This window comes from Oncorhynchus mykiss, chromosome 1, assembly GCF_057628025.1.
Source record: "Oncorhynchus mykiss isolate SJ-2025 chromosome 1, ASM5762802v1, whole genome shotgun sequence".
NCBI classification, from domain to species: Eukaryota; Metazoa; Chordata; class Actinopteri; order Salmoniformes; family Salmonidae; genus Oncorhynchus; species Oncorhynchus mykiss.
The window spans coordinates 33022348-33050284 of NC_143022.1; the positions used below are offsets into that span (position 1 = coordinate 33022348).

At 41.0% G+C, this 27937-nt stretch overlaps 1 protein-coding gene across 11 annotated transcripts; it reads right to left on the minus strand.

Moving 5' to 3' along the window:
* Positions 1–534: 534 nt before the first annotated feature.
* On the minus strand, positions 535–27280 carry LOC110521169 (alpha-protein kinase 3). 11 transcript variants are annotated; one of them, XR_016493784.1, is made up of 16 exons: positions 26894–27275; positions 26257–26536; positions 25902–25934; positions 25341–25462; positions 18513–18630; positions 16948–18382; positions 7137–9708; positions 6816–6963; positions 6069–6196; positions 5930–5965; positions 5213–5487; positions 4931–5019; positions 4542–4759; positions 4397–4445; positions 755–3765; positions 535–710 (listed from the first exon to the last, which is right to left on the minus strand). XR_016493784.1 is itself a non-coding variant. In XM_021598606.3 (15 exons), the coding sequence occupies exons 2-15, from the start codon at positions 26394–26396 to the stop codon at positions 3399–3401; spliced, it is 5730 nt and encodes a 1909-aa protein (XP_021454281.3). In that variant the 5' UTR covers positions 26397–26536; positions 26894–27275; the 3' UTR covers positions 535–3398. The 11 variants fall into 11 exon arrangements, 8 of the variants coding, with proteins under 8 accessions (XP_021454281.3, XP_090085071.1, XP_090085115.1 ...); XR_016493782.1 differs by having other exon boundaries at positions 535–694; positions 738–3765; XM_021598606.3 differs by having other exon boundaries at positions 535–3765.
* Positions 27281–27937: the final 657 nt, after the last annotated feature.

Sequence of the window (27937 nt, forward strand, 5' to 3'; positions counted from 1 at the left end):
TGTTTCTCTACATATCATTCTACAAATCTGACCTAATGCTTTGTTGCTGCACTGTGAACAATGGGACCATATAATTTGACGGCTCCTGGAGCACGGTGATCAACGGCACTTTGTACTTCACCAAATGCTGTGACCTCTTTAATAACACCGATTGTAACTAGGCCATCCTGTAAATCTTATGTTGATTACCAGTGAGTAGATTAACTTATTCAATGTGTGTATATATTTTTCATAACTTCTATTCACATTTTATTGTATATATTTATACTGTAAGTAATATAGAGTAAACTCTGTCCTGAGAATGCAAAATGAAGATAAAGCATGTACAGATTAAACCAGCCCTTTGACATGTTATTTTTTTAATGATAAATATTTATTTCTTATGATTCACCCTTTCATTCAAAGTGTCAGAAGACAGATATTATGAAAATAAATGTCAAGATATATTGAATTGTATATTGATTGTAAATTATAACATTGAGTAAATCTGTAAATACAGTACGTAAAAATATGAGTATGAACGTTTAACAAGAATGGTATGTACACTTTTATTTTACAAAATCTGTTGGCACCACATAACATACCAAATATTACAGTGTCATGGACATTAATTTCAGTAGCACTCTGCCAACAAGCACACACATAACTCACTCACTCACTCACTCACTCACTCACTCACTCACTCACTCACTCACTCACTCACTCACTCACTCACTCACCTCACTCACCTCACTCACCTCACTCACTCACTCACCTCACTCACCTCACTCACCTCACTCACCTCACTCACCTCACTCACCTCACTCACCTCACTCCAGTACATACACTACAAACTAGTGACAATATCACCCCATTACACACATTACAGACATTTAACAGTTTGCTCATGTCACAACAGACCACAATTTACTTACAGTATTTTTGACACGGTCATCTACAGTTCATGAATAAGTAAACACCAGAAGTGTGAATGATGTGAATGCATATCAATTTCAGTCATAAAGATAAGCTACCAGGTGAGCTACTGCTTTACTGTGACCATGGGCCAGGTCTAACCCAGTTTTTACATGGTTCTCATATTATATAGCCATGTCTTTCACTTTGTAAGTTGACTCATGCGTGTAAATGGCACTAACAAAGTTAGTGTTCATTTCTATAAGCCCCTTCCCACTCTTCAACACTCAAAGCTTTGTCAGTTACATATCACGACAAGTGCCAATCGTTTGAGGAACCAGGGTAAGGGGATCGGTGTACTGTACTGTTCAGACTTAAGCTGTGAACATATTCATTTCTAATTAACAGATTATGGGGTTTATAAAGTTCAACAAAAATGAACTGAACTACAAAAACCTGGCAATTTTCAAAAGGCAAGAAAACATTTGCAAAAAATGTGCACAAAAACAAATTCCCAGTAAAGAGGCAAGAGTAATATTGTTTGCTCTGTATTTGGAAGAGTGCATTGCATAGTTTTAGGGCATAATACTGCCATAATAGAACATCTTAGAACATGCTATTCCACTAACATTAACAAGATCAAATTACTGACCAACAAAAACAATTTCTACAGTGCATTTGGACAGTATTCAGACACCTAGACTTGTTCCACATTTTGTTACTTTACAGCCTTATTCTAAAATTGATAAAAATAGTTTTTTTCTCCCTCAATCTGCACACAATACCCAATAATGACAAAGGAATACAGTTTTTTAGACATTTTTGCAAAAATACTGAAATATCACAAGTATTCAGACCCTTTACTCAGTACTTTGTTGAAGCACCTTTAGCAGCGATTACAGCCTCGAGTCTTCTTGGGTATGACGTTACAAGCTTGGCACACCTGTATTTAGTGAGTTTCTCCCATTCTTCTCTGCAGATCCTCTCAAGCTCTGTTAGGTTGGATGGGGAGCATTGCTGCACAGCTATTTTCAGGTCTCTCCAGAGATGTTTTATCAGGTTCAAGTCCGGGCTCTGGCTGGGCCACTCTAGGACATTCAAAGACTTGTCCCGAAGATGCCACCACCATGCTTCACCGTAGGAATGGTGCCAGGTTTCCTCCTGACTTGACGCTTGAAATTCAGGCCAAAAAGTTATCATGTTTCTTGTTTCTCATGGTCTGAGAGTCCTTTAGGTGCCTTTTGGCAAACTCCAAGCGGGCTGTCATGTGCCTTCTACTGAGGAGTGGCTTCCGTCTGGCCACTCTACCTCCGTGACCAAGGCCATTCTCCCCCAATTGCTCAGTTTGACCAGATGGCCAGCTCTAGGAAGAGTCTTGGTGGTTACAAACTTCTCCCATTTCAGAATGAAGGAGGCCACTGTGTTCTTGGGGACCATCAATGCTGCAGACATTTTTTGGTACCCTTCCCCAGATCTGTGCCTCGACACAATCCTGTCTCGGAGCTCTACGGACAATTCCTTCTACCTCATGGCTTGGTTTTTGCTTTGACATGCACTGTCAACTGTGGGACCTTATATAGACTGGTGTGTGCCTTTCCAAATGTCCAATCAATTGAATTTACCACAGGTGGACTCCAATCAAGTTGTAGAAACATCTCAAGAATGATCAACGGAAACAGGATGCAATTTTGAGTCTCATACCAAAGGGTCTGAATACATATGTAAATAAGGTTTTTCTGTCTCATTTTTAATACATTTGCAAAAATTCTGAAAACCTGTTTTCACTTTGTCATTGTTTGGTATTGTGTGTAGATTGATGAGAGAAAAAAATAATTGTATCAATTTTAGAATAAGGCTGTAACTTAACAAAATGTGGAAAAAGTCAAGGGGTCTGAATACTTTCCGAATGCACTGTATGTCCAAGACATATACAGTACATCACAGATGTACAAGGCAGTTGGTGCACTCCAATCCCCTTGCATCTGCATCAAGCTATTAGATTGCTGCTTACAGCCACCGCTTTTCATCCAGCACCATTGTTTCAACCACTTCATAAGTCTCTTCTCCTTTGCAGGGGACAGAGCACTTGGTTCTGGACCTGAGGTGAATCACTGTGTCCCATTTCCTTAGTGCTGGAAGTTGAAGAGACCTTAAAAGTACTGTACCTCCACTCAATTAACCAGTTCAGCAGTTCAACAGTAAGCTGGAGAAGGGGGAGTATCTTACTACTGATTGTGATTGAGAAATTCACAGTATTGTTACACAACCATCCAACAGGGTCGGTCATTGACCTATTCCCTAGATTTGAACTAATCTCCCTGTTTTTCTCTTGGATGAGGACTTTTCAGGCACAAAGTCTGCTGCATTTTGTTCAAGGCCATGCTGGTCATCTTAGCTTCAACCAAACTAAATACAGTAATGGGTGACAGGAAAACAAAGTTGAATGTTTGTGTGAAGGAAAAGGGAAGCTGTTTTGATATGTATTCCCTTTTGTCGTTTTTACCTCATACCACAACTTTGAGTCTGTCATCGGCATTGGGTTTGGCTGTGGACTTGTTTTCTGTCTCCCCAGTCTTTCTTGGCACCTTTGGGCTGGAGGTTGGCTTTCTGGTTGTCAAGGGGCTGTTCAGTCCTTTTCTCTGTAGCTGGGGGCTGGATGAGAGCAACTTCCTGTTGAGCTGAGGGCTGGATGAGCCCAACTTCCTGCCGAGCAGGGGGCTTCGGGAGACTTTGATTTTGGGGGGCTGCTGCAGGGTGTCCATGGGCTTCAGGGTTCTCAGGCTGAGAAGCCCACAGTAGTAGTTACACTGATGCTGAGTCAGGAACTGCTCAAACACCTTAGGAGAACCATCCTCTGTAAGGCTTTGATACCTGCAATGCAGAAGTAATTTCCTTAGAGTTGGATAAGACGATGTGGACCAACTGGTAAAACATTTGCACGAATATATGCCTACTTTAAATAATAGCATCAACAGAGTTGGGGAGTAGTGAACTACATGTAGTTCAACTGAATTTAACTACATTTTGCCGTAGCTTGGTGGTAGTTGTACTGAATTCATATCTAGGTAGTGTTTTCTCTAGTTAATTATATTTTTTCAATGTAGCGGTATAGCTAGCTACTGGAAATACACACTACCTTTTTTTTGCAAAAAGATAAGAAAATATGGGTGAAGTAAGCAATCATTTCCTTTCTTTTTTGGCATCAGACCTGCTTAATTCTCACTTGAAATATTTAATTGGCTAAATTACACATTTTGTTAACTTATGACCCCAGAGTTATCTGTTCTTGCAATTTGTAGTTTGACATTTCAGATTTACATGTGATAATAAAAAAAAAAAGAAGTAGTGAACTACTTTTTCAAAGTAACTATAGTTAAGTAAACTCAATTTTTCTTAAGGGTAGCTGTAATGTAGCTTAACTTCTTCCAGTGTGAAGTAATCGGTAGCTTGGTAAGTAGCTTTATTTCCATATGAGAACCTAAATATAGAATGATATACAAACCCCTTCAATTTTGTGACGATTCTAACTTTAGTGATCTTTGGTCCAACACCTGAAATAAACAAATAACACGGATCATTTTGTTGTTTCAACTGCCTTTTTTCATCTTTTTCTTTTGAGAATGACCTTGTCTGCTAGTCTTTCTTACCCTCCAGCCCAGTGACCAGTAAGTTGCCATTTGTCCATTGGTGGATCCAATGCTGGAAGGAGCAGCATTTCATTTCCACCTCTGAGGTGGCTCTGGTGATCAGCCTGCCTTTGGCATCCATCATACAGTACTTGAGGAAGATGTCCTTCAGGTCAGCCTCCACAGTGGCATATGGGACCGAGTTGGCAGGGCGGTACATCAGATAAAGAGGGCTCACTCTGTGTAAGCATGCAGAAAAACAAAGGGAATGAATGACATAACCATACTCTGTCATTTTTTGTCATTGATTTACTCATACTATTGTGTATTGATAATGATCATTGATAAGTGTATTGATAATGATCATTGATAATGATCAAAATTTGAATTGCAGTCATTATATTACTTACTCCAGTGAAAAGCCAAAGTTTTCAATCACCCTCGCCTCAGCAGCAAAGATTTTGCAATACTCCCGAACTGTGTTTTGGATTTTGCACTCCTGGTGAGACAAAAGGCAAAGACGCATTGCATTTGTGTCACATTTGTTTTCTCATATGCTTTTTCTCTATAATCACCAATTCAATGTTAAACTAGTGAAAACCCATTATGCACTGGTATGCACCCTGGACTCTTTTTAGTTTCTTAAATCTGTACCTGAATGTCCTCATGATGTGATGTACAGTAAGACTCACCTGCTTAGTAATTTCCATGTTTCTCTCTGCAAGGTTGCTGTCCTCATTGGTCCCATAGGCGATGGGGTTTTGTACTTTGATGATGCAGTTGGTTCCGGACTCAAACACAGGGTCCAGGCCATAGATGACCTTCACCCTGCAGGCCTTGTGTGCACAGCCCTCTCCCAGGTGGGCCTCTTGTGTCATGATGCGCCCAAAGAACTTCTCCCCCCAGTATCCCGGGTCTGCTAGGCCTTTGGTGAACAGCATTTGAGTCATTTCTATCTCTTCTCCAACTGTAAAGGATGCAATATGAATGTCAGAAACTCTCTACAGGAGCAGGAACATTGTGTTATATCATAGCAATAAGGTAGTCAACAATACAGTATGTTTAAGTTATTTAAGCAATAAGGCCTGAGGAGGTGTGGTATATGGCCAATGTACCACGGCTAAGGGCTGTTCTTTGCGCAACGCAGAGTGCCTGGACATATGACTCAATACAGAGTGCCTGGACACAGCCCTTAGCCGTGGTATATTGACCATATATCACAAACCCCTGAGGTGCCTTATTGCTATTATAAACTGGTTACCAACATAGTTAGAGCTGTAAAATAAATGTTTTGTCATACCTGTGGTATACAGTCTGATATACCACGGCCGTCAGCCAATCAGCATGCAGGGCTCGAACCACCCGGTTTATAATACTGTATAAACCTCCTCAGTGCCTATGAGGCTTACCTTCTAAATCCTCACGCAGGAAGTACTCTGAAAGTACTGCAGAAAAACAAAAAAACAAACACAATTAGTAACTCATGGAATAAATGGTTGAAGTAATGTTGTGGGATTTGAAATATGCCACTAGGTTAACATAATTTACAGTCTACGCTGAGAAGGAAGTCAGTTGAATCAGTCCCAAATTCGTTCTTGATTGTGCAGCCGTACACCCCACAATCTTGACTGGATGTCTGGACGATGGCCAGCGCTACTTGGCTCTCATCTCCTCCACTGGGAAATAAAAGAAGATAAAAAGGTTGACGTGACACAAGACACACGCTCACAGCATATTCAATAATGTATTCACCTCCACAAGAGGTCACTGTGAGACTGAGACAGACAGTAGTGCTGCGTGCCATGCTTGCATGAGGGGAGATTTTTCTGACCTAGCAGCCAATAGCACAGATTTATATTTTAAAGCCCCCTGGTGAATAGCGAAATAGTGTCTCAGTTTTCAGTGGCTGTGTCTGGCCAAAGCTTCACCTCCCTGTGTCAGTCAGGATCAGAGCTGTGGGCTCCCTCGTCACATAAACTGGACACCTCCCAGAGTGAGAATGAGAGAATGATATGGCTGTGTGATAAACCCGCTGCTAAAATTAAAGGCTGTTCATCTTCAGAACATTAGTTCTTCAAATATAGCACATGGCCCAGATGAACCAACCAATGGGGCTATTAATGAATGCTTACAGTAATACTGTACAAAGCAACTGTTTTCAGAGGGCAGGTGTCTATTACTGTAAATGCACGATGGCTTTGATCAGAGTGAATATAAATGCCATGTCACCGCTAGATAGATGTATTGCAAGCAGTTACTGTAAACTCTGGGTTGGGAGATGCCCTAGGGATTTACCTTCTTTTCACCTCAACTATCTCTTCCTCGTCCCTGTACCACTTGATAGAGGAGTCAATGAGCACGTTGAAGAACTGGCACCAGAGTTTCAAGTGTCCTGAGGCATCTGGGAAGGGCTCTCCCCTGATTTTACGGATAACCTGAGGAGCTGGGTGGGGGGACACCAAGGTAAAGATATACTGTACATGATTTCCTCTAACGTTTCTACATTCAGAAGCAGCTTCCTGATCAGCTCCTCCTGATAGGAGACACCAACACCAAGAGATGGACATAGAAACAATATTGGATTAATCTCATACATTTCCTATTTTATTGTTTTACCTTTGAAGGGGTTCAGCTTCTCCTTCTCAAGAGGTTTGACCTCAGTCTTTGGGCTCTCTGGCTCCTCTGTGTTGGTCTCCACAACTTTAGGCACCTCCAGAGTTGCCTTCCTACGGCTCAGCAGAGGGGAACGTCTCTCCAGCGGTGGGGTCTGTGAGCCTGCTGGGGCCTGCAGGAATGCTGCCCTGCGAGCCTGACTGGGCGACAAGTATGGAGCCGCCTCCTTGACCTGGGTGTCCAGTGGGCTACCACCCACACCCAGAGCCACCACTACCCCTTCTCCCTCCCTGGGGATGAAGATCTTGCGGCGAGCTCCAGACGCCAGCTCCTCAGGCGTGGCAGAGCGGATGAGGGTCAGACTGTCCCTTCTTTTCAGCTTGGGGCTGCTCTCACAAGACAGGGAGGACGTTGGGGTGTCTCCACCACTCTGCTCCAATCCTGCCTTCTCACTGTTAGCAGGGTCATCCACAGTAATGGCAGGGGGAGTCCTGGACATTAACCTACGAAGAGTACTGGGACTCCTGGGGGGTGTTGGGGGTTTGACAGCAAGCCTCTCAATAGGGGTTCTTTCTCTTGGTTCATCGCCAATGATGTAAGACTCTATCCTTGACTCTTTGAGTGGTTTTACCTTATCAGTTTCTGTAATACTGATGTCCTCAGCTTTTTGGATTGTTGTTTCTTCTGATGGCATTACGGGTTTATATGACACAGAGGGGATATTGTCTATCACACTACGTTCCTTTGTTTCTATAGTCTGTTTTTGTGGAATACTATGGGGTTTGTCAGACTCAGGGGTAGAATCATTTTCTAAATCACTCTTGACCCCCCTGAGCATAGCCACGAAGGATTCTGATTCTTTACTCTCATTTTTAAGAAGCTCTTCGCTTTCGAAAGGGCTATCCTCACAGATTACAGAAATAGGAGGGACCACAAACAGAGGCACTTTGGGTACTTCCTCCGATGTTCCTGTATCTAAGACGAGGGGCTTAACTTGTGGATGCTCATGGTCTAGTTCACTATCATCAGAATATGAAACATTTATTTTAGGAATGAACTTATTATCCGTCTTTGTGAGGCACTCACTACTCGTTGGTTTCTCTGCCGTAGGCGTTTTTGCCTCTTCAACTGGTGTAACTTCCTGCACTTTCTCCATTGGTTCGATGATAATATTATTCTGCTTACTTTCTTGAGTGGGTGTCACATCAATTATCACTGGGGTAACAGCTGCACTTTTTTCTGTGATCATTATGTCTAAAACATCTTTTGCATCATCCTTTTGGAAAATGGCTGACTCTGATGTAGGTTCATTGGGTGTAATACGTATTAATGGCTGTGTAGGCTCTTTGACTTCTGGTTCCGTAATCTCTATATTTGGTATAATCATTGGCTCTTCTTTTGTCTGTTGTTCTGTCACAATCATTTTGATTTCTTGGATTTTAAGAGCAGAATCTACAATTCTAATCTCTGTTACATTTCTAGAATATCCACCCAGATGAGGGGCATTAGCCTTTCGACTGGTAACTGATGCTGCCACTGGTTGCTCAGCGGGCACAATGGCAGAGCCTCTCACAGGCTGTCTCTCTGAGTGTCTCTTAGATTCACCCAGCATTTCTACCTTTATCTCAGTCACAATTTCAACCCGTTTCTCCATAGTGAGGGTTGGCACCTCATTTCTCTGTAAACTCACATTCTGGTTGCCAAATGGACAGTCCACTAACCTATTCTCCAAAGCAGGAGTACATTCCACTTTTAAGGCACTTTCATCGCTTTTCTCTAAAGCTAAGATAGTTTTCCTTTTTGTGTTGAGATCATGGTCCTCTATGCTCTCCCCTGCCACAGGAGGGTATCCATCTGTTATTTTTAGAACTCTATTCTTTAAACTCTTTTGCAGCAAAGTGGGAGAAGATTCCTCCAATCTTTTGAAATGTATCTCCTCCTCCTTGTTATGTATTTTCTCTTTACTCTCCTCTAAAACCGGGATGCATTCTACGTGTGCTTTTGAAGAAATTGTCTCTACATTCTCTTGCAAAGTATCAATATCCTTGTCTTGGGACTTAGAATTGTGTGTACTAACTTTATCATCCAAAGTAAGAGTCTGCTGCTCTTGTGTTTTAAAATGGCATGTTTCAATTCTCTCTTCCACAGCAGGTGTTTTGATATCAAATATCCCTGCACTCACATTTAAAGTGGGACATGGTTGATTCTCTGCTTTGACATCACTTTTCTCTCCATGATTCTTATAGACACTTTCAATGCCCTTGTCATCCACATGCATTTCCTTCTCTTTTTCACTTTCGATGAGGCACTGGCTGACTGTGGGTGGGACATTACTGTTAGGAGCACTCCCACTGTCATCCATACTAGTTAGGTTTGACATGTGGGGACCTGCTCCACTGCTGGGGTCTGGGTTCCGTGTAGAGTCAGATATACCCGGTTTGTGTAAATCTTCAGTTTTATCATTTAGTCTTGTCACCTGATCAGTCCCGGATGAAAACTCTTGGATGTTTATCTCATGTGGGGCTGAGACAACCATGTGGGGGACTGAGTCTGCCTGGGTCTGATCCTCGGCAGCCTTGAGGCAAAAACAAACACAGCTGTTTAGTACCACATAACATCAAACACTCACATGGTATTTGTAAAGCCCTGAACAACACCATAATTAATAACAACACCATGATAACTACTATGTTATGATTATATCAGCTACCACTAAGGTAAATCCTATTATCTTGTGACTATGAATCTTTATCGACACTTAGCTTTGGAGAAGTATCACAAACCAATAAAGATTATCTGCAACGAAAAGGGTTTTTAAATCATTGACAAACTATTTGTTATGGCCAACCACATGACCAAGGCCAGTATGTTCACCTTTGACTATTGAACACTCAGTGCTTCTTTAAGACTGAGGAAAGTTGTTTTCCATAATAAATCAGTTTTAAAGAATGTCCAGAGATATAATATAATTCCATAATATTTAAAGAATCATATCAGAGTTTGGTAACACTTTATTTGGATAGATGGTTTGTAGATGTTCCGTAGATATTCAATAACTGTCAACAACATTTCAACTATCTACTATCCCTAGCCCTAATCTTAACCCTAACCCTAACCCTAGCCCTAACCCTAATCTTAACCCTTTTACCATAACACTTAGTCTAACCCTTTACTGTAACCTTAGCAAGCAGATTCTTATCAACAGATAGTTTGTTGATAGTATGATCATCTGAAGATAAAATACAGTATATGGGAATATCCAAATAAAGTGTCACCCAGAGTTTTCAACATACGTGAACTGTATAACCTTTGTGAATATGTTAAAATCGGCAAATGTGTACATAATGTTTGTGTGACCACGGACAATTTAAAAAAAATGTTTACGACCGGTCAGTTTTCATGAACTCTCCCTTACCCATATCGAACAGGATCAAGTTTAATTGAAACCAAGTGTTGGAAAATGTCAAGTGTTTAAAAACGGACAGCTTTATCTGCACCAGATAAGGTAAACGGTTCCTCATGTTTTCCACACAAGGAAAAAACCTGTAACCCAAACACTGCTACTGTCACGTTCTGACCATCGTTCGTGTGTGTTTTCCTTGTTTTAGTATTGGTCAGGACATGAGCTGGGTGGGCATTCTATGTTGGATGTCTTGTTTGTCTATTTCTATGTCTGGCCTGATATGGTTCTCAATCAGAGGCAGGTGTTAGTCATTGTCTCTGATTGGGAACCATATTTAGGTAGCCTGGGTTTCACTGTGTGTTTGTGGGTGATTGTCCTTGTTCCTGTCTCTGTGTTTGGTTTGCACCAGTATAGGCTGTTAGGTTTTCATGTTAGGTTTTTGTATTGTTTGTTTTTCATCATTATTAAAGATGAATCTAAATTACCACGCTGCATTTTGGTCCGACTCTACTTCACCCAAAGAAAACCGTAACAGCTACTGTATTATATATGGCAGTCTAATAAGGGAAATAATAATATGATCTGATGATACAATTAAAGAATCAATAAATTAAACCATTCTATCGTTTATTTTATTTAATGCTTTTCTATTTTGCAGTAATGTATTTAAAGGGGGACCAGGTGTTGGGATAATTCAGATGTTTTCTTGTCAGGTACAGTAGGTTAAAGGATGCTGTAAATGGACCTGTTGTGTTGAAGTCGGGGATTTCCCCAGTCCTTTAACAGGTGTGTTGCTTGCACAGTGAGCTGAATGAATGAGTGCATATCTGTTGGCAAGGGACTATCATCCCACCTCAAGTGACTAATGCTGAAAGTAATTTGCTGTTGCTGAGCACATGCTTAGAAAATGTAATTGTCTTTGGGGAAATAGAGACAACACGTGACTTTAACATAAAAGTCATAAATTATATTTGAAAAATGGAGCCTTTAAAAAGTAACATTGCCTGTGGCAAAAGCAATTTCCATGTTAATTAAAACAATCAGATGCATAAATGTTTTATTCTAATGCAATATTTTTCCTGGATTACAGGTTTGTTTGAAGAGCAGTATGTAGTATAAATATCTGAATAATAACGTTTATTATTTTGAGGAATCTATCTTCAACTTCCCCTGGCTTTTTTCTCAGGTCATTCATTTTGTTATGTGACGTCAAACAGACCCCTTACAGTTCCATGACATGTTAGAACAGGAGAGTCCGAGTTGTGTTAAATGAAGAGGAACTGGTGTCATGTTCAGTCTAATTTTTTTTTACTCTAGCCTGAACAAGGCCTCTTTAACAGAATTTTTAGTCTTGTGCACAAACAAAGTTCTGTCCATTGTTATGAGTTCCTCCAATTGATTTGCCACAACTTCTAACATTAACTGGCCACAACCGGAAAGGGGAGTTGCAGTTCCACATTATGGAGAAACATATCCACAAAACCATTGTTTGTGTAAAGAGTGGAGAGCAGCTCCCCTTACTGCATGTTCTAATGTTCTAATCCAATATAAACACAATGGGCAGCAGACTTTCAGGTTAATTGGAATTAGCACCGTAGGGGACTAATAGAATTAGTGTCATAATGTGTCACACTGGCATTGAGAGAGATGTTGATTCTAGTTACATTACTGAGACATTAAATAGAACCATATCAGTTTGCCAGTGAAGTTAGTCTATGATGTGTCATATAGTTGCGTTGTGTACGGTATAACATTACAATGAACAACGTCAGTAAGTTGTGGGCAGGACTACAATCAAACAACCATTATATATACAGTACCAGTCAAAAGTTTGAACACACCTACTCAATCAATGGTTTTTCTTTGTTTACTATGTTTTACATTGTAGAATAATAGTGAAGAAATCAACACATATGGTATCCTGCAGTAACCAAAAGTGTTAAAAAAAATTGAAATATATTTTACATTTGAGGTTCTTCAAAGTAGCCATCCTTTGCCTTGATAGCTTTGCACACTCTTGCATTCTCTCAACCAGCTCCATGAGGTAGTCACCTGGAATGTATTTCAATTAACAGGTGTGCCTTGTTAAAAGTTAATTTGTGGAATTTCTTTCCTTCTTAATGCATTTGAGCCAAAATGGCAATTTAACTGCACCTCAGATTGCAGCCCCAAAAAATGCTTCACAGAGTTCAAGTAACAGATACATCTCAACCTCAACTTTTCAGAGGAGACTGCGTGAATCAGGCATTCATGGTTGAATTGCTACAAAGAAATCACTACTAAAGGACAGCAATAAGAAGAAGAGACTTGCTTGGGCCAAGAAACACGAGCAATGGACATTAGACCAGTGGAAATCTGTCCTTTGTTCTGATGAGTCCAAATGGTTCCAACCGCCGTGTCTTTGTGAGACGCAGAGTAGGTGAAAGGATGATCTCTGCACATGTGGTTCCCACCGTGTAGCATGGAGGAGGAGGTGTGATGGTGTGGGGGTGCGTTGCTGGTGACACTGTCAGTGATTTATTTAGAATTCAAGGCACACTTAACCAGCATGGCTACCACAGCATTCTGCAGCGATACACCATCCAATCTGGTTTGTGTTTAGTGGAACTGTTATTTGGGGCGGCAGGGTAGCCTAGTGGTTAGAGCGTTGGACTAGTAACCGGAAGGTTGCGAGTTCAAACCCCCGAGCTGACAAGGTACAAATCTGTCGTTCTGCCCCTGAACAGGCAGTTAACCCACTGTTCCCAGGCCGTCATTGAAAATAAGAATTTGTTCTTAACTGACTTGCCTGGTTAAATAAAGGTAAAATAAAAAAAATAAATAAAATAAAAATTTGTTTTTCAACAGAACAATGACCCAACACACCTCCAGGCTGTGTAAGGGCTATTTGACCAAGAAGGAGAGTGATTGAGTGCTGCATCAGATGACCTGCCCTCCACAATCACCCGACCCCAATTGAGAGGGTTTGGGATGTGTTGGACCTAGGGCTGTGTCTGTCACGAAATTTCATCAGCTGGTGATGGTCAATTACCGTCGGTCTCATGGTAATTGCCTATTAATTAACATAAAGGAGTTCCACACATGCAAGCTGCTGATGCGTGCCTTTTAAACATCTACATTTTAAAAGTCTAAAGTGTAATAAATCCATTTAATTGCCTGTACACCGTCACAATAAATCCATTATTAATTTTAGGCAGGTCTTTCCTATGAAACATTAGAATATGAAGAAGTGCCATTATTTTATATTACATGATTTTATAGTAAGAATATAATTGAACATCACTGAATAAAATTGAAAGAATATTTTTCCTTGCTAATGCGTGCATGGCGCTGTTATTCTGTATTCAGCTTAAATTGTGATAATTTGAAGCAGGTTATATGCTTGATTTGGAGTTATTTAAACATATACGGGCTGCATGATTCCACATTATTGATGATGTAAAAAACTAGAGTGGTTTTGTCGCCACCATGACAGGGGGTCAGCAGATGTGTCCGGTTCCTTCTCTTCCATAAAGCAGGTCATCGCGGTGTCGGCACGCACTTACAACTTTAGTTGTTCTACAAAAACGTTGAGCTATAAGTTTTGATTTTTAATACATCGTAAGACTGCATGATGAAACTCTAATGATGATTTGAAAAAAGTAACTTGAAAGGCATGAGCTCTGCTTTCTTATTGCGCAGTCTGTACACACTCCAATAGTCTCTCATTCACAATTTGACAACTTGATAATACCTTGAATTTCACGGTGGCATCCCCTTTGTGGCCATAATGCACCCTAAAGAAATGCATGCCTTTTGCAGCCCGGAGTGCTGCGTAGTGCCCTTCTCCCTGAGTGTTCTGCGCAATCCGAAGCTCCTCTCACTTACACGGCTCTCTGTCATGTGATCGGGTCTTTCTCACAGGCTACAAGTGAAGACAGTCACATCGGGGACGCACCTGCACGTGTCCTTATCCAACTCCGAGGTGCATATTGAAGATATTGGAAGAACTGTCCACATTTACTTTTCGTCAGCCAACAAGATGAGTAGGCCTAATGAACAGCAAAAGCACTAGACTATGTCAATCTACTATCCCCCATAGTACAAAAGTTGACCAATTCTATTCTGTACGAGAAATAAATATTCCGAACATCGTCTGGGACACTTGTGGGATGCAATAGATCCCAAATCAATACAACCACTAGCATCAAACATTTTTTTTATGCAATGTGGCTGACACAACAGATCAGAATGTTTAGCTTAAAATGTTGATAAACTATTAGGCTATTTCTTCACATTATAAGCGCTGCAATGCGCACATGGTAGTAGGCTATAAGCACCAATGTTCCATTAGCGGAAAACACCCTTATCAAAAGTGACCGCAAATGCAATTATGCATGTAATGCTTTTATAAAAGGTACATTTTATGGTGAAAAATATCTTCAAACTTTTAAACCTACGCACTGCATAGAAATGCTAGTTAGACTCTACATCCCTTGCTTAATTTGAAGAAGTTATTTGGCCACTTTAGTTGTGATATAAACCTTACTAAAACATATAGGCCTATGGGATAGGCTACATGAGATGTGCGACTATGATAAAAATAAATATTAAAAAAGGCATTCTTATGCTGGGCATCATTCACAAGTGATAATATCATTCACAAGTGGTAGGTTAATATTGTCACCCATCAGACTATCCTTGATTTAATCTTGTCTTTACATATACTAAATAATGTATGTGTGACATTTGTTTTGATTTAGAATGTACCATTATCATGCGCCTGTATCGAAACAGGGGCAGCGGGAAAAAATGCATGTCATCTATACACTTAAATAGCATCTATGCTTTTCCCTGTGGTTAATTTAAAAAAAAATGTAACATTTTAATTTTCATGCCAGCCAGGTAGGCTATACTCCTGTTGTAAATGTGAGCAATGTGCTTAATATAAGGAAAGTTCGACAAATAAATATAGCAGTCCTAGCCTACAGAAAGCTGATGGGATCCTCGTCTTTTTATTAGTGGCCATCACTCTGTTTTCTTGCGCAATTGCATAGCCTATAGAAATGTTGCGCAACATGAGCGCATGGGCTCTCATGAAGTGTTTGATTCGATTTTCAAATACATTTGCATTGATGTCAGAGTGATTAGAGGGACAATAGAGTGCTGAGTGCCAGGCAGTTAGCAAGTTTGGTAGCATCAGAGCTTGGAGAAGCCTAATTACTGTGACAAACGGTAATGTGGAATTTGACTGCCTTCATGACTGGTAACCGCCGGTGTGGCGGTAAATCGGTGACCGCAACAGCCCTAGTTGGACCATTGAGTGAAGGAAAAGCAGCCAACAAGTGCTCAGCATATGTGGGAACTCCTTCAAGACTGTTGGAAAAGCATTCCAGGTCACTACCTCATGAAGCTGGTTGAGAGAATGCCAAGAATGTGGAAAGCTGTCATTAAGGCAAAGGGTGGCTCCTTTGAAGAATCTCAAATATTAAATATATTTTGATTTGTTTAACACTTTTTCAGTTACTACATAGTTTGATGTCTTCCCTATTATTCTACTTTGTAGAAAATAGTAAAAATAAAGAAAAACCCTTGAATGAGTAGGTGTGTCCAAACTTTTGACTTTTGGGGGGGTAGATCAGCTTTAATATTGTGGATAGATGATTATATTATCCAGCAGAGCTAATTGTTAAAATATAATGATATTTCATGGTCACAACATAATAGTTGGGTACGCCTATCTTAATTTCTTCAGTACATGCAAATGTGTGCTAATACAACCCTAAGAGTTTGACAGTGAGATAGATGTAGAGTTTTGTCATTACCATCAAAGCACAATGAAAACAGTGCACAGAGAATTACAGAATGTTTTTCATTTCAATTTCTAGGAGTTTTTGTAAATACAATTTTTTTTCAGCTTATCCAATCTCCCTGAGAATTATTTGTATTAGTCAACACCAGATTGCCCGAACTGGTCTCATTCTTTTATACAAGTTGGGCAGATTCCCTGTTTCCCCCACTACATTGCTTGAGGTGTTGCTCTCGAGTGATACTGATGCATTGAAACCCACACTCTCAAGAGTCTAGATAGTCTGACAGAGCCTGGCTGACACACAACATGCCCCCATGTTGCTGATAGTTTCTTGGTTAGTGTGTTCTGTCTGTTTTAGACAGTACAGTGGCTACGAACACACAACTAACAAACTAATAGTCTCTGTTATGATTCATCTGCATTCAGCATGTTCTTTGGACTTTCTCTAGCTATTTGCTGTGGCTTAATCATATGTATCATTTTAGCTGTTGGCCTGGAGTGGTTAGACTCAAGTCTTGTTGCACAAATGTACAATCTATAAATAGCCTTTAAGTGGCTCCCTACTGCAGTGTGCAACTGAGCGGTCAATGTAATCTTAGAAGCAACAAGGCACAACTTACCTCACTGAGGGCTGGAGGGCCAGACATGGGCACTGTCTCTGTAGTGTTGCTGATCACCTCCAGACATACATCCATGGCACTCTGCTCAACATGCTTCAGTGAACGAGGCACACTCTCTGGTGCTCTTTTGGAAGCTGAAGGGGGTTCTTCTGGGTGTGAAATAGTAATTCCACGCTCGTGTTCATCTGGATTCAACCGTTCCAATGAATCTGGCTGCTGGTGTGGTTTCATAGTTATCGGGGCTTTCTGTAGCCCATCTACCTCCATCGGTACTGTCTCCTCTGTGGGGTTTTTATACACCTCTGGTTGACCATCTTGCTCTTGTGGATGTGGATGGGGAAGGCTAGGGTATGGCTGTGTTGGGGCTAATGTATGACCTCTCTCGCTCTCCTGACCTTTCACATGATGATCATGAGAAGCATGATCCTTCTTGCTCTTACCAAAGAAAAAGTATTTGACTGAGTGGAGCACATTGGAAAGAGTTTCCTGCATGTGGTGGTGATTGTGATGATCTCCCTCCTTGTGGGCATGTGTCTTAGCCTCCATTTTGACTTCTGAGGCTGTGTTGCTATGTGCTGTTGTCCTATGCAACTGTTCTGCTTCTCTTGCTCTTTCTTTTTCGCTCTCAATTGACAGTTCTCCCGCTCTCATTTTCTCTCTTTCCTGTTCTCCAAGAATCCTCTCTCTGTCCATCCCCTCTCTGTCCTCCCTCTCTCTCCCCTTCTCCTCTCTCACATCTGTTTCAGGATCAGCAGCAGTAGTATCCATTGTCTCCGCTGCCAATGTTTCCTCCACTTGTGCAGGGATCTTTTCTTCAGCAGTCTGCGAATGAAGGGTATCTGCCAGAAATTGAGACAAACTTATCCCTCCATCATATGAATTTTCTCCGGTGCCCGGGCCTGTATGACTACTGCCTGGTCCTGTATGACTACTGCTGACAACACCAGAATCTACACCATTTGAGATCTTTATTTTCTTTTTGGCTTCTCTGGTTTCTCTGTTGGGAATTTTGCCCCCATTCTCTGTAGGTTTTACTGGAGCCAATTCACTGGCTTTAGCACTGACCCCATTAGGTTCTTCAACAGCAGGTGCTAGCTGCTCCACAGCCTCTGCCCCCTGGCTGACTGTGATCTCCTCCCCATCTGGTGGTGAGGAGGGGACGCTTGAGGCCCGGCGTTTCCTCTGAGAGGGGATCGGGCTTCTTCGGAGAGGCTGCTGTTCCAGAGGCTCTTTCTGGATGTTCTCCTTGCCCCTTTTCCTGCTCTCCTCCAACTCCCTCTTCTTGTTCTCTGCCTTCTGTTTCAGCTTGGCAAAGAACCTCTGGTGGATCTTGTACTCACTCATGGTGCCTACCTCCAGAACCCCAGAGCAGGAGACAATGCCTTTGCTGTTCCTGGCTGAAGCCTGATAGATGGCTGCATCATCCACTGTGCAGCTGCAAAAAGAGGCTCAAATAATTTAAGGAACTGTGCAGGCATCATTGAGCACAAGTTCAAATAGAAAACCCAAATTGTAATTGTTGAATTATATGGTTTCTGGTATATGGTTTTCTCTGTCTTACTTACTTGTAAATATGGAGTGTGTGAGTTTTTCCATTGCAGCCAATTTTATATTTTGGAAGACCGCAGTATCGGTCCAACTCCATGTCGTCTCGGTACCACGTCAGTTCTGGGGCTGGGTTACCTATGGACATCACATGGAGATGGTACATCACAGACATACAGTAAAATACAGTAATACATACAGTAAAATACAGTAATACATACAGTAAAATACATACATACAGTAAAAAAAAAGTGGGACACAATCATGAAGTGGAACGACATTTATTGTATATTTCAAACTTTTTTAACCTGTCTACGATATTGGTTCCCAATTGGGAATCAACCCTCCCACGTTCAGCTGAAACGGTGGCGCATGGAACGCAAAAATATTCTTAACAATATTTAAACCTCCACACATTAACAAGTCCAATAGCTCAAATGAAAGATAAACACCTTGTTCATCTAGCCAGCAAGTCAGATTTCTAAAATGTCTTACGGCGAAAACATAGCACATATATATGTAAAACCACCACCAGACACAGCTCATTTGAATAGCCAAAACATGCAATCAACAAACGCAGGATTAAAAAATAAATCGTTCACTAACCTTTTGAAAATCTTCATCAGATGACAGTAATATGACATGTTACACAGTACATTTTTTTTTTTCAATAATATGCCATTTATATCCATAAATGTCCATTTACAGTGAGTTCACGTTCAGAAATTACTCAAAAATGCCCGCAGGAAATCTAGGTAGCGCGGCAAGATAACGTAAATAGACATCATAAACTTTGACTAAATATACATGTTCTACATATAGTTAGAAAGATACACTGCTTCTTTATGCAACCGCTTTGTTAGATTTATTTTTAACGTTACAGAAATCGCACACTATTCAATATGCTGAGACGGCGCTCAGTTCCAAGCTACATTTCTACGTAATGTTGGAGTCAACAGAAACACAGATTTAAGCATAAATATTCCCTTACCTTCGATGGTCTTCGTTCAGAATGTTCTGGAAGGCTTCATACTTACCCAATACATTGTTTGGTTTCAAGTCTTGCGTCTTTGTATTAGCTACTGCTAATAACATCAGCTGAAATGCACCCAAAACGTCCTCTGGTCCGGAAAAGTTGCGCATCAAAACTTCAAAATTACATATTATATGTCGACTAAGTGCAGAAGCAAGCTTTATGATGTTTTAGACACACAAAACAAACTTCAATTCAATCGGCCATCGTCTGCCCTTCTCTTGAGTGCTGGAACAAAGGAATGGCTGGGACCAATTCGCGCCCCTACGCACAGCCTATTTTCTCGTGGCACGCACTAATTTCACTCCCATAGGGTCAATTCTCGCGGGATTTGAACGATTCAAAGCTCTACTGAAAGAGGACATCTAGCGGAAGAGATAGAAAGTCTCCTAAGTCTCCTCATAACTGGTTGGGAAGGGTGGGGGCCATGACGTCAAAGTTGCTCCAACTTTCATGGCCACAAAAACTAGTTTGGAAGAATGCCTGCCCTGTGAGTTCTGCTATACTTACAGACATAATTCCAACAGTTTTAGAATCTTTAGAGTGTTTTCTATCCAATAATAATTTTTATTTGCATATATTAGCAATTTTTGACAGATTTTTTTTTCCAGTTTACTAGGGGTACCCAATCTCTCCAAAGGGGGCATATGTCTGCCATATCCTTAACAAATCAAAAACTGAAAAATTGGGCGTGCAAAATTATTCAGCCCCCTTAAGTTAATACTTTGTAGCGCCACCTTTTGCTGCAATTACAGCTGTAAGTCGCTTGGGGTATGTCTCTATCAGTTTTGCACATCGAGAGACTTAAATTTTTTCCCATTCCTCCTTGCAAAACAGCTCGAGCTCAGTGAGGTTGGATGGAGAGCATTTGTGAACAGCAGTTTTCAGTTCTTTCCACAGATTCTCGATTGGATTCAGGTCTGGACTTTGACTTGGCCATTCTAACACCTGGATATGTTTATTTTTGAACCATTCCATTGTAGATTTTGCTTTATGTTTTGGATCATTGTCTTGTTGGAAGACAAATCTCCGTCCCAGTCTCAGGTCTTTTGCAGACTCCATCAGGTTTTCTTCCAGAATGGTCCTGTATTTGGCTCCATCCATCTTCCCATCAATTTTAACCATCTTCCCGGTCCCTGCTGAAGAAAAGCAGGCCCAAACCATGATGCTGCCACCACCATGTTTGACAGTGGGGATGGTGTGTTCAGCTGTGTTGCTTTTACGCCAAACATAACATTTTGCATTGTTGCCAAAAAGTTCAATTTTGGTTTCATCTGACCAGAGGACCTTCTTCCACATGTTTGGTGTGTCTCCCAGGTGGCTTGTGGCAAACTTTAAACGACACTTTTTATGGATATCTTTAAGAAATGGCTTTCTTCTTGCCACTCTTCCATAAAGGCCAGATTTGTGCAATATACTACTGATTGTTGTCCTATGGACAGAGTCTCCCACCTCAGCTGTAGATCTCTGCAGTTCATCCAGAGTGATCATGGGCCTCTTGGCTGCATCTCTGATCAGTCTTCTCCTTGTATGAGCTGAAAGTTTAAAGGGACGGCCAGGTCTTGGTAGATTTGCAGTGGTCTGATACTCCTTCCATTTCAATATTATCGCTTGCACAGTGCTCCTTGGGATGTTTAAAGCTTGGGAAATCTTTTTGTATCCAAATCCGGCTTTAAACTTCTTCACAACAGTATCTCGGACCTGCCTGGTGTGTTCCTTGTTCTTCATGATGCTCTCTGCGCTTTTAACGGACCTCTGAGACTATCACAGTGCAGGTGCATTTATACGGAGACTTGATTACACACAGGTGGATTGTATTTATCATCATTAGTCATTTAGGTCAACATTGGATCATTCAGAGAGGATCACTGAACTTCTGGAGAGAGTTTGCTGCACTGAAAGTAAAGGGGCTGAATAATTTTGCACGCCCAATTTTTCAGTTTTTGACTTGTTAAAAAAGTTTGAAATATCCAATAAATGTTGTTCCACTTCATGATTGTGTCCCACTTGTTGTTGATTCTTCACAAAAAAATACAGTTTTATATCTTTATGTTTGAAGCCTGAAATGGGGCAAAAGGTCGCAAAGTTCAAGGGGGCCGAATACTTTCGCAAGGCACTGTATATATATTTTTGATAAGATATTGATAGTTTCATGTTTATCTCTCATTAAGAGTACACCATCATTATCCTCATTTTTTTATTTACAAGTTACCCTTGAGATATCACACAGTAGCCACTAATCATTAAATAAATAAAAAATTGAAGTTTTGAAATGAAATTGTATCAAGAACAAAGGCATGTTTCAGACTGTTGCATCATAGCGGTATGCAAGGCCACAAGTTTTACTGCTGTAGTTGAAAAGCAGCCAACCAAAGTGCCAGAGGGAAGGCAACAGCAAAACCTGCTTAGATTTTCAAACCTATTTTTGTCTTGATTCTCTGCGCCAACATTATGACATTGCATCATTTACTCTCAACTGCCTTTATTTTTTAACTGCTTTTTTTCTTTTCACGTTATTGAATACGCTTTAGAATAATTGTAAAGAACAGGAAGGCCTGCGCACTTTATGCTCCCAATTTACTGATTTATTGACTATTCTTGTAGAGTGCTCACATCCCAAAATATACACATTTCACCTCACATGACCATTACGCACATGCAATGGTGGGTGAGGAAACAATTAAATTCACTTTTGCGCATAGTCAATCATAATTTTTCACAGAGGTACATATGGTCATATCGGATAATATACATACAAATGTGTCCAAGTTAAAGCCTAGGCAACAGTAAAAAAAAAAGAGATTACATTGTAATACCCGTCCATATGACCATTACGCGCAGGACCCGTGGTGGCCATAGTTATAACTACAGTGACCTACACTACAGGACCAAAAATATGTGGACATCTGCTTGTCGAACATCTCATTCCAAAATCATGGGCATTAATATGGAGTTGGTCCCCCTTTTGCTGCTATAACAGCCTCCACCCTTCTGGAAGGCGTTCCATTAGACGTTGGAACATTGCTGTGGGGACTTGCTTTCATTCAGCCACAAGAGCATTAGTGAGGTCGGGCCATGATGTTGGGCGATTAGGCCTGGCTTGCAGTTGGCATTCCAATTCATCCCAAAAGTGTTAGATGGGGTTGAGGTCAGGGCTCTGTGCAGGCCAGTCAAGTTCTTCCACACCAATCTCGACAAACCATTTCTGTATGGACCCCGCTTTGTGCATGGGGGCATTGTAATTCTGAAACAGGAAAGGGCCTTCCCCAAACTGTTGCCAAAAAGTTGGAAGCACAGAATCGTCTACAATGTCATTGTATACTTTCGTGTTAAGATTTCCCTTCACTGGAACTAAGGGGCCTAGCCCGAACCATGGAAAACAGCCCCAGACCATTATTCCTCCTCCAACAAACTTTACAGTTGGCACTATATGCATTGGGGCAGGTAGCGTTCTCCTGGCGTCCACCAAACCCAGATTCGTCCGTTGGACTGCCAGATGGTGAAGCGTGATTCATCCCTCCAGAGAACGAATTTCCACTGCTCCAGAGTCCAATGGAGGCGAGCTTTACACCACTCCAGCCGAAGCTTGGCATTGCGCATGATAATCTTAGGCCTGTGTGCGGCTGCTCGGCCATGGAAAACCATTTAATTAAGCTCCCGACGAACAGTTCTTGTGCTGACGTTGCTTCCAGAGGCAGTTAGGAACTTAGTAGTGAGTGTTGCAACCGAGGACAGACTATTTTCTACACGCTTCAGCACTCGGTGGTTCCATCTTTGAGCTTGTGTGGCATACCACTTCGTGGCTGAGCTGTTGTTGATTCTAGACATTTCCGCTTCACATTAACAGTACTTAGAGTTGACTGGAGAAGCTCTAGCAGGGCTAAAGTGTGACGAACTGACTTGTTGGAACGGTGCCACGTTGAAAGTCACTGAGCTCTTCAGTAAGGCCATTCTACTGCCAATGTTTGTCTATGGAGATTGCATGGCGGTGTTCTTGATTTTATACATCTGTCAGCAACAGGTGTGGCTGAACTAGCTTGAACTTAATTATAACATAATAACACACAGAAATATGAGCCTTTGGTCATTAATATGGTTGAATCCGGAAACTATCATTTCGAAAACAAAACTTTTAATCTTTCAGTGAAATACGGAACCATTCCGTATTTGATCTAACGGATGGCATCCCTAAGTCTAAATATTGCTGTTACATTGTACAACCTTCAATGTTATGTCATAATTATGTACAATTCTGGCAAATTAATTAGGGTCTTTGTTAGGAATAAATGGACTTCACACAGTTCGCAACGAGCCAGGCGGCCCAAACTGCTGCATATACTGCTTGCATGGAACACAAGAGAAGTTACACAATTTCCCTAGTTATAAGAAATTCATGTTAGCAGGCAATATTAACTAAATATGCAGGTTCAAAAAGATATACTTGTGTATTGATTTTAAAGAAAGGCATTGATGTTCATGGTTAGGTACACATTGGTGCAACGACAGTGCTTTTTTCGCGAAAGCGCTTGTTAAGTCATCACCCGTTTGGCGAAGTAGGCTGTGATTCGATGAGAAATTAACAGGCACCGCATCGAATATATGCAACGCAGGACACGCTAGATAAACTAGTAATATAATCAACCATGTGTAGTTAACTAGTGATTATGTTAAGATTGATTGTTTTTAGATACGTTTAATGCTAGCTAGCAACTTACCTTGGCTTCTTGCTGCCCTCGCGTAACAGGTAGTCAGCCTGCCACGCAGGCTCCTCGTGGAGTGCAATGTAAGGCAGGTGGTTAGAGCTTGGACTAGTAACCGGAAGGTTGCAAAAACGAATCCCCGAGCTGACAAAGTAAAAATCTGTCGTTCTGCCCCTGAACAAGGCTGTTAACCCACCGTTCCTAGGCCGTCATTGAAAATAAGAATGTGTTCTTAACTGACTTGCTTAGTTAAATAAAGGTGTAAAAACAATACAAAATAAAAAAAAAAATTGTCCCCAATCGGTGTCCAAAAATACAGATTACCGATTGTTATTGGTCGACCTCTAGTTCAGACCTTTAGGAAACATGGTGGACAAACGGTGAATCCAATACAATTCTCTTATCAGTAATAGATTATCAGTATTTCCCCCTCCTAGGAGTCTTAACATGTTCAATACCAATGTATCTCAGAGAGCTGATGTTGTGACGAGCTTCCATGAAATGCGCAGCTATAGGCGTTTCTCTGATCAAGAGTCCTGATATTACTCCTGTGTTCAGCAATCCTTGTTTTCAGATCTTGTTTAATTTTTTCCTACATAGCATAGACCACAAATAAACTTGATCAGGTATAGCATATTTTTTGTGGAACACATAGTGATGCCTGTAATCTTAATGGCCTTGCCTGTGATAGGGGAATTGAGCTTTTGCATTTGTTCGTGAAGTTACATGGCCGCATCTGTAATTATCATTTGGCACATTTTGTCTAGGAAGGTGCTACGCAGCGTTGGTGAAAGATCAGACCTCACCACCATTTGACTGATGTTGGGGGCGCTTCTGAAAACTACCCGTGGGGGTTCTTTAAACATCTTTTCCAGTTGTGGATCAGTGCTCAAGATGTGACATAGTTTTTTTTATGATAAAGGTCGAACTGTTTGCCAAGTGGGGAGTATTGAAGGAAGCAAAAGTCAACGTTTCTCATCATTTATCGCCATTCTCACTTCATGTTTGCATCGCTGTTTAGAAGTTGGTTTGTTTCTCCGCTTTCTCCAAATCCTCAACTCACAACTATCTAATGCATTCCCACACATACACAACTCTGAAGGATGTAGGCGTACCTGTAACCACACACGTCAACTTCACATTACAATTCTCTGACACAGCCTTGGATTTAACGGTGGTCTCAAATACAGGCTGGGTGTCCTCAGTCAGCTGAGCCATCACACCGAACAATGTACTCCTGGAGAAAGAAAGGGTGCTTTAGCTTGAGTGTCTGTTCTTCAGGGCATGTGCTAAAGTACTTTCCAATGAGAAGGCCAATATTTCAGGGATCTTTTAGCCAACCTTTATTCTGTACATTGTTTATTCCAGGCAGGGGAAGAAGGCAGTTACTAATCATTACTGATTGTGAAGGGAGATTGCTCTCTCAAACATTAAACATTTCTCAGCAGTTGAAAAAGTGACATGGTAAAAGTACTTACAAAGTTATATTTTCAACAATGTCATATCAATGAAATTGTATATCAACGTCAATGTTCAATAACATCAAAGTCAATATAACAGGTTCACTTACAGTATTGTTAAAAACCGGTGTAGATTTGCTCTTTCACTCTTGGGGGTAAACCGGGATGTGTGGTTAAGATGTTAGTTGGAATAGGTGTTGTAAAAGTATGCATTACCTCGATGACCTGGATTGAGAATACCTTGAGTAGCTATTCAGAGAGAAGGCAAATAAAGGCAGCCCATCAGACATATTGGTGGTTTTGTGTCTTAGATTCTCTTACATGGGACTCAGTTGTATTTATAAAGTAGGCTACAAAAGAGATTATTACTGGTATTCTAAGAGTTGTGCTTTTCTTGAGAATGCTGAAATACTGTTACTTGGTTATTACTTGCCATGTAGCATTTTGGACATTAGGAAACAATCCACAGATATGTTGAGGTGGCCGAAATATCTAATGAATGTGTGTGGTGGACAAAGTCGCACTGAAACGCCAAGCGTCACAATGAAACAAGTAAGAAGAGGTGATCTACCTGTTTTCAGGCCTGACATTGGAGAGGTAGTTGCTGCTCTCCAAGCGGCCATTCGAAGAGCTGGGCTCCTCCTCATTGTAGCTGCCGCCGGACCTCCCGTTGCTAGAGTAAGAACGGGTCATTGGTCTTCTGGAAGTCATTGTCCACTCAACAGATATTCCCACAAATATAAAGGAAATGTGTCTACTACAGCAGACTGCTCCTTGAGTAAAAAAGGCTCAGCTTGTCATGTATCAAAGCCCCAGTTTCAAGTTGCAGTGTCTTACCGGTGTAAGAGTAGCTGGAAAAGAAAGGAGAAAACAGCTGTTAATACTGTTAAATGTTGGTCTAGGTTAGTCTGGGAAACCATTCACTCATTTGAATAGATCCTCAAAGAAAATATTACCTGTATGCACCTTTCTCAAGCAATGCAACAATTATCAAAACTCCAAAGTAATTCAGACAGTGACAACTGCTTTCCTTTGACCAAGCTAAGCAGTTGCAATGAAAAAGGTATACATATGAACCGTTATCAGGCTCTACAAGGGTTATTAGGAGTCAAGCTGAACCCTTAGACATTATTCTAGAATTCAGAGAACTAACATTGAACTCAAACACTTCTTGGTTGAAACAAAAGTTGATGAATTTGTGAACTTACCATTGATAGGCTTTTCAAAGTCCCAGAGGCAAAGCTCTGACTGCAATTGTCAATCAAACACATGCTTGTGGTGCCAGCAGGACCCTATTTATAGCAGGCCTACAAATAGGTGCAAGTGCACATCACATTTTCTGAAACCAGCCTTCAGACATGTATTCAACAAGAGAACGCTATTTTGCTCTGAGAACAAATGAATGTTCTCCAAATTTGAGAAAAATATTTAAAATAGAAATACCAAGAGAAAACAGATCATTAAACACTACCATAGTTGACCAAGAAAGGTCATGTCTAAAACACAACCTCTTAACATGTTGACAGCAGTGAGTATAGACTCACATCTAGGTGGGACACTGTGTTGGTGAAAGACTTATTGCAAAACACTGATATGTCATGTGTCCAGAGATACTTGGGGATTTATTTCATGAGGTAGATGATGACGACCTAAGCATGCTTGGTTCTTACCCAGGACAGCCCTCTCCCTTGATACTGCCTGCCCCTCAAGAGTTCTTCCAAAACACCCTTGAGAATAAATTCAGCCATCTGACCACATTGCTTCATTTTCCAAACATAAGATTGCCTAATTAGGTTACACAGTAAGGTCACAGAGGACTACCAGGGTATTACATAAAATAAATGAACTGTATTGCTGTAATGGTCGTTGTATGAAGAAGGTGTGGACCAAAGCGCAGCGTGGTAAGTGTTCATGTTATTTTTATTTAAACTGAACACAAAACAAAATAACAAAGAGAATGAACGAAAACGAAAAGGTCCTGTCAGGTACAGAAACACAAACCAGAAAACAACTTCCCACAACACATAGTGGGAAAACAGGCTGCCTAAGTATGGTTCTCAATCAGAGACAACGACAGACAGCTGTCTCTGATTGAGAACCATACCCGGCCAAAAACACAGAAATACAAAAACATAGAAAAAAGAACATAGAACGCCCACCCTAGTCACACCCTGGCCTAACCAAAATAGAGAATAAAAAGCCTCTCTATGCTGTGCTATGCTATTTTGACCCATATGTAATTGTGGATGGAT

Bases quoted from the DNA above. Each gene is read 5' to 3' on its own strand.
- LOC110521169 (XM_021598606.3), bottom strand. From the start codon at position 26,396: ATGACTTCCAGAAGACCAATGACCCGTTCTTACTCTAGCAACGGGAGG. The intron at 25,463-25,901 runs GTAATGCATACT...TTCTTTCTCCAG, and splicing joins TCTCAATCCAGGTCATCGAG to GAGTACATTGTTCGGTGTGA. The intron at 5,020-5,212 runs GTGAGTCTTACT...TTGTCTCACCAG, and splicing joins ACATGGAAATTACTAAGCAG to GAGTGCAAAATCCAAAACAC.